General features: G+C 40.1%; 1 protein-coding gene across 1 annotated transcript; it reads left to right on the forward strand.

Moving 5' to 3' along the window:
- The first annotated feature begins 3,462 nt into the window (after positions 1–3,462).
- LOC147900536 (uncharacterized) lies at positions 3,463–5,433 on the forward strand. The gene is made up of 3 exons (XM_087376672.1): positions 3,463–3,706; positions 3,900–4,181; positions 5,258–5,433. The coding sequence occupies exons 1-3, from the start codon at positions 3,646–3,648 to the stop codon at positions 5,431–5,433; spliced, it is 519 nt and encodes a 172-aa protein (XP_087232798.1). The 5' UTR covers positions 3,463–3,645.
- Positions 5,434–6,769: the final 1,336 nt, after the last annotated feature.

Consider the following 6,769-nt stretch of genomic DNA (forward strand, 5'->3'; position numbering starts at 1 on the left):
TTGCACCCTTGGATCCAGTGATCACCGAGCGATCACCACCTCTTTTGATTAGTAGATCATTCCTCAGTATGAGGATACTTATGTATCATTGTGGTTCTGGCCCAGTGCAGTAGGCATCATCAGGTTTAGCCATAGCACAATTTGGGGATCTCGACTTATTGTTTCATCATGCACTTATGGCTATTGTATACAGTCCATACTTGATGCACATTGGTGGTTGAATCCACGACTACAGATTAGTCCCTTAATTAGCATTCGGCACCTCATTCACCTCAGGGACATATTATGCATTCTCAGTTGTATTCCAGGCTTCCAGGCCTTTATACTATTAGCTCCTTCTCGACGAGCCTATGATAGATGCTACATCCCATGTCGATGGATGTTTAGCCATGCACACAACAGGTGACCTTCAGCTCATGACAGTTGAGCATACAAGTTTGACAGGTTGCCATACCTTGTCAGTTTTATGGGCCTCTTCATCATTAGAGTAGCATATCACACCTACACATTCGGCCCCATATTTTCAGCCCCTGGATCACTCTGTCCACATCGAGACCATGCGGTCTTCTTAGACCCCACATCATTCGATAGGGATTATACTTCTACTGTAGCATACCTCGCACATTGCTGTCAATCCTTTTTGGTTGGTGGTACCCTCATACGTCACAACCTGCCAGATCACATCTCCATCGCTACATCGACTAGCCTCACATTCGGATGCCTCTTTCATAGAGCAGCTACTGTAGATTCCATGGTGACTTATGACATGTTCAACACACAACCATACATGCAGTCATCTTTCGATCGACCAATCTTTGATCTAGGTGGACTTGACTTTCTGTATATTTCCTTCCTCTTCCCTTCCGCCTATTTTTTGGGTTTCGTTCCCAAAGGCGAAGGATGACCCACAACTTAAGACAGGGAAATCCACATTATGTATAGGATCGTAAGTTATACTCATTGTACATGCTTCTGCTACATAGTCATTGTGCTCACATATGAGTCACATATGCACATACTACTCTAATTTCTTTCAATTTTCTTTTCCAATTTTGGATGCTATCATATGTACCAAACGAAATCTACAAACAGGCCTTGTACATGCATCCTCTACTTACCTAGTGCAATTTAAGAGGGGGTGTTAAAGATAGTGTAAATTGCACTATTCACATAGGGCATAGGGGCAAACCCTAACGGGTCATTGTTTGCTTGGGTGTAGCCATTTTTGGTGAGGTTCAAGGACTTTTCTGTATATGGGTATCTTGCATGACCCATAACTTAAGCATTGCTCAATGGAATTTGGCAAACTTTGTCTTCAAGTTCCAAAATTGAACATGAGATCAAAAAATTATGGAATAAGGATTTGGAATGAGAACGTTAAAGCATTACAAGTGCTATATTGCATGTGAAGCATGCATCCTAAAGACTATAGGATATAGCAATTTATTCAAAAACATCAAAATTTTGTTCTATACATACATGCAACCAAGTAATCATTCTAATGTATCTACATGAGCTTCTCCTCAACCCAAGGCCCATACCTAAATGAGATCATTATGCATGGGTTAATGGGCCTCCAATGTGGTGCTAAAGTGATGCATACCCATTTGAGAGCACTCTCCATAACTTTCTTTTGATTTGTTGAAAACCAAAACAAATTGAAAATTTGGAATCGAAACTATTGGGACTAGTGCATGGTGGTCTTAAAACATTGATAGTTGTTGCTATTTGTATCTAGATTCACCCTAAAATGAAAGAAGTTAGAAAAGTGCAATTTGTGCATGTGCAAAGATATTTTAATAAATCCAACACTATTAACAATTTTGAATTGTTTCTTTTTCCATGCACTTGCTTGCTATATGGCTCATAAGATGCCAAAGGTCATTGCATTTAATAATACACAGCATCAAACCCGATAGCGTGCCCTTTGGCCTATTTGTGTTTTGAAGCATTTTAGGCCACATTGCACTTGTTTGGGATATCTAATTTTGCTGACGTGTATCATCGGAGGTGGAAAAACTGGCAGCTGAAATTCCAAGATTTGATGGGCAGGAGGTGTGAAAATTCAAAATTCACGAGAGTAGCAAAATTGTAAATTTTCACACCTCCTACTCATCATGTCGAATATGTTGTCAATGAGAAGGACCAACAGTAATATATTTTTATTTTACTAAACCAGCCCATTGGTTGGAACATCATGCAACTGTGGTTGCTTCAGCTCAATCACCAGTTATGTGATTGTCCTGAACCAGTGTGGTTGAACAGACATTAGTTGTTGACTAGTCTGGTGGTTGAAATTATTGTGTTTCTTAGTAAGTAAAATTTGTTAAATTTAATTTCCTGCTATTTGGGTCATATACCAATGTTAAATTGTGGAGTTCAGAAATGAAAAGGAATACATTGTTATTTTCTAATGGTGAAATTCAAAAGTGAAAAGCAATATACTTGTTATTATCTAATATGTGAAGTTGAGACCGTTAGGCTAAACCATCCTAGTGGTTGAAACTGTGACAGTGTCCTAAACATGTGATGAAACACATTTAATTATCAAACAATGAAGACCCACATATGGGTGTGGTAGTCGACACAAGTCCACTTAACTTGTGACTTATATCTCTAACGATTGAACTCAAAGAGAGGCAAGGTCGAAACATAGGGTGTTTTCCTAGAGCTTTTAATGGAATCCGCTCGCTATGTTGGAAGGTACTAGCTATTTTGTTAGAGAGAGTCTTTCAATGGTGCCCTACCACTATTGTAGTTGTGCACTGAGTCACACGTGTATAAAGTCTATTCTAGATGCACTTCTGGGTGGATAAGAGTGGGGGGCCTTTTCGCCTGCCCTTTGGGTAGCCTTAGCAACACTTCAAATTTGGCAAATAATAAATTAGGCATTTTTGGAATTTTTGGAATGTGCATTTTTCCTATTGGACAATATGTTGACTCTTCTTCATTTGAATGGAGACTTTAAAGTGGTTGTCTCTCTCTCTCTCTCTCTCTCTCTCTCTCTCTATCTCCTCAAGTCTTCTTACACACCATCTCCACCTTTTCCCCCTCTCCCCTTCTCCTCCCCCTCTCTCTCTTTCTCTCTCTCTCTCTCTCCCCCCCCCCTTTAGCTAGTGGATTCTTCCTCCACACTATTTCCTTTTTATTTGCTTTTTTTTTCTTGGGCAAGCCTTATGAATGATTAAATATCATTCACGTTGTTAGCTATTTTGCCCTACCAATGCATTGAAGAGACTCTTTGGGTGGTGCCCTACCATTGCATTGCATCAGCTGTATAGAGTGTAGGAGCATCATCAAGCAGCTCCAAGACATTGAGGGTGGATAAGGGTTCTCGAGGTGCTTTTCCAAACCATTGAATGGGAGCCTCCTTGGGGCCAAGCCCTATAAATACGACGTGCTTTTCCTTCTTTCATCCTCGTAGTCCTTAGCACATGCCATCCTCTTCTCTGTCCTGTCGTCTCCTAGCTTTTCCCTGTCTGTACTCATCTTCACTACTTCCGTTACCAGCATGTCCTTTGTATATAGCTTTATTACCTACCCCGCCCTTGCTGCTTGGAACCGTAGAAGACTTATCTTTTTACTCCTTAGTGCTGTTTCTCTCGTCGGAAACCTTGTAATTCTTTTGGCCTCCTTCGGTTACGAATGCGATGCACTTTCTGTCTGCCGATTCTTGTACCACCACATCTTACTGCAGTTGTTTCAGGTTCTGTATCTGATGCTACGCCCCCCCTATTTGTATATTGTGCTTAACCTTATCCTAATGATTATCGTCGCCAAGTCTGGCATCCTGGCTCCTTCTAAGCACGCGGACCTGCCCGAACCTGTAGTCAAGCTGCAGCTGGCGCATCCCATCCTCTTTTCTAAGACCCTTGACCACATTGATACTGAAAATTCAGGCATTTCCAGTCCTAAGAAGAAAGAGAAACATGTGGGGAGAAAGCGTGAGAGCCTTTTCACCATAGAGCCCTTAGAGCTGCAAGAGGGACACATTGATTCTTCGCTATTGGAGTTTTGCAGCCCTCGACAGCACGATGATATTTCTCGCATGGATGCAACCGTAGATGTGCCGGTGTACAGCTCCGTTGCAAATCCTCAGGGGATGGTTGTACACGACCAAGCAGAAAATTCAAGCAACGATCATGCATTGATCTCATTCAGTCAATCTCATGAAAAGGCACGTACGTATGCACAATGTACATACAAAGGAAGATCATCATTGTGATATTCATCTTGTCGACAATCTCATTCTCATATGACTTTCCATTATGATTGGTTTGTTTCCTGAAACTGGCATCATCATTGCCAAAGGCATGAGAAGACAATCACTCCATTATCTTACAAAAGCAATTGAAATCAAGCATGTAGTCCTTATTGCCACTAGCAATAGCAATGCGGATCTCTGGCATAAACGCCTTGGGTATGCCAATTTTAGACTAATCAAGCAAGTCCATTCTGAAGGGCTGGTTGATGGTCTCAGCTTGGATAACAGTCCCACGATGAGCACTTGTGAAGCTTGCATCGTTGGCAAGCATAGGAGATGTTCTTTTCACCGCACTGTACCTCGATCTAAGGAATTATTGGCATTAGTACACTCAGATCTTTGTGGATCGATACCAGTAATGTCCAAGGGAGGAAGCCACTATTGTATGACTTTTATTGATGATGCCAGTAGATGGACAGAGATATACTTCCTCAAGAAAAAAGTCTGAAGCATTCCAATGTTTTCTTCAATACAAGAGCATGGCAGAATTACATACTGGAAACAAAATGAAAGTTTTTCGCTCTGATAATGGTGGAGAATATTTGAGCTCTGAATTTCAAAGTTTTTGCAAGCAATCTGGAATCAAACGTGAGTTGACGATACCTTATATGCCACAACTCAATGGATTGGCAGAGAGAAAGAATCAAACCACAAATAATTCAGCACAAACAATGCTTACTGAGAGTAGTCTTGATGCAAGCTTCTGGGAAAAAGCTGTCCATACTACAGTTTACATACAAAATTGTCTTCCTTCAACATCTATGCCTCACTCTATTCCATATGAGTTATGGATGGGACATCGACCAAATATATCATCTCTTAAAGTGTTTGGATGTCAAGCCTTTGCTAAGGTAATATCTCCATAAGTGTCCAAGTTTGATCCATGAAGTCAAAGGTGTATTTTTATTGGATATCTTGTTGATAGATGTGGGTACATGCTATGGGATCCAATATAGTCATGCATGATTCTCAGCAGTGATGTGATTTTTTCAGAAGAAATTTTTCCTGGCACACTTAATGATCCTCATTCGACTTCTAGTTATGATTTTTTGGATAATACAACAGATCAACTTCTTCCTTCATTAGAAGATCTTGTTGATATACATGCTGTAATGAATTTTGAGGACTCCGTTATAATGGGAGATATGAGCACTTCGTCATCTTCTTAATTGTCATCTTCTCTCTTCTTCAGTTGCACCAAGAATGAAACTTTCCTTTAAGTAGTGAAAATACAATTCTCCACTATGGGAAACAAGTAGAAAACACTTGGATGAAATGGGAGGAGAGACACTCAAGGGAAAGGAAGAGAGGATGGACACCAAAACCCATTAGAGAGGGGAGGGATGAAATGAGAGGAGACATGGAGAAAAGAGAGGAGAGACGAGTGTCAAAAGAGTGGAGAGAACACAAAAAAGAAGATGAGCTCACTAATCAGAGAGGTAGGACGTATATCAAATGGCCTTGTCATACATTTAATAGATCCAATAATTCTAAATTATACTTTGACTCCATGGGCAATGGAGTGAAGCTTCATTAGTGTGAATTCTGAGGCTTCAGGCAATGTATGTAAAAATTGCATAACTAACTTAAGGGAGGGCTATGAATTGAGACGGGAGAGTGAACCCCCTTCTCATATTGATCGGGGGCAAGGTGGCTCTAACTTTGACCGAAAATAGTTTCTAACTTTGTACAAAAGTGACTTAAAAATGAGGTTTCACTATATGTGGCATCTCAAATATCATTAATCTCCTTGTACTTTACTATTGTACACTCCAGAGTATTGGTCGGTTTTTGACACTAATACAGAAAAAAATTACAGCTTTTTTTTCCCACCGTAAAGCATCGAAAAATTGCCAATACAAGTGGCGATGATTTCCAGACTTTTGCTTTAACATCTCGTGCAAATTTTTTTGCCTCATGATCTTTGGCTGCATTATGTATGGGCTTCCAAAGATCATACTTGTCTCTTGAAACATATCTTGATTGCCTACCTGGTTTTCTTTTGCTTTGTGGTTGTGATAAAAACCTCCTAGCTTTCACTCCACCAATAGATGGCTTTGACTTTTTTTCCATTTGCTAACTTCTTAAGGTTTGTTATAATATGAACAACTCCTCCATGGAGATTAATGTCAAACCATACTTTTTCCAAAGCTTGAAGTGCCACCTTCTTGTGCTTCTCTAGAAGAAGCCTCTAGGCAAATCCAATATATGGAAATACCAACTTTTCAAGGATCTGACATATAGCATGCAATGTGCATATATGTACATTGCATATAGCATGTAATGTGCATTGCACAAAGGAATATCAAGCACAACTTTGAAATTTAATCAACCTTATCTCTGTTCGGTGCTTTCCTCCACCATTCACGATCCATGACATATGCTGGCTCCTTGCAGTAAAGGAATAGAGATTTTGAATTGCCTCCTTTCCTTATGTCGAATATACACTTGAGAGACTTCAGGTCACCTTCCATATGCCACTCCACTTGAAAATCACTTTTTCCT

Source organism: Dipteris shenzhenensis, chromosome 7 (assembly GCF_047967505.1).
Source record: "Dipteris shenzhenensis isolate YYH24624 ecotype China chromosome 7, Dip_SZ_1.0, whole genome shotgun sequence".
Taxonomy (NCBI): domain Eukaryota; kingdom Viridiplantae; phylum Streptophyta; class Polypodiopsida; order Gleicheniales; family Dipteridaceae; genus Dipteris; species Dipteris shenzhenensis.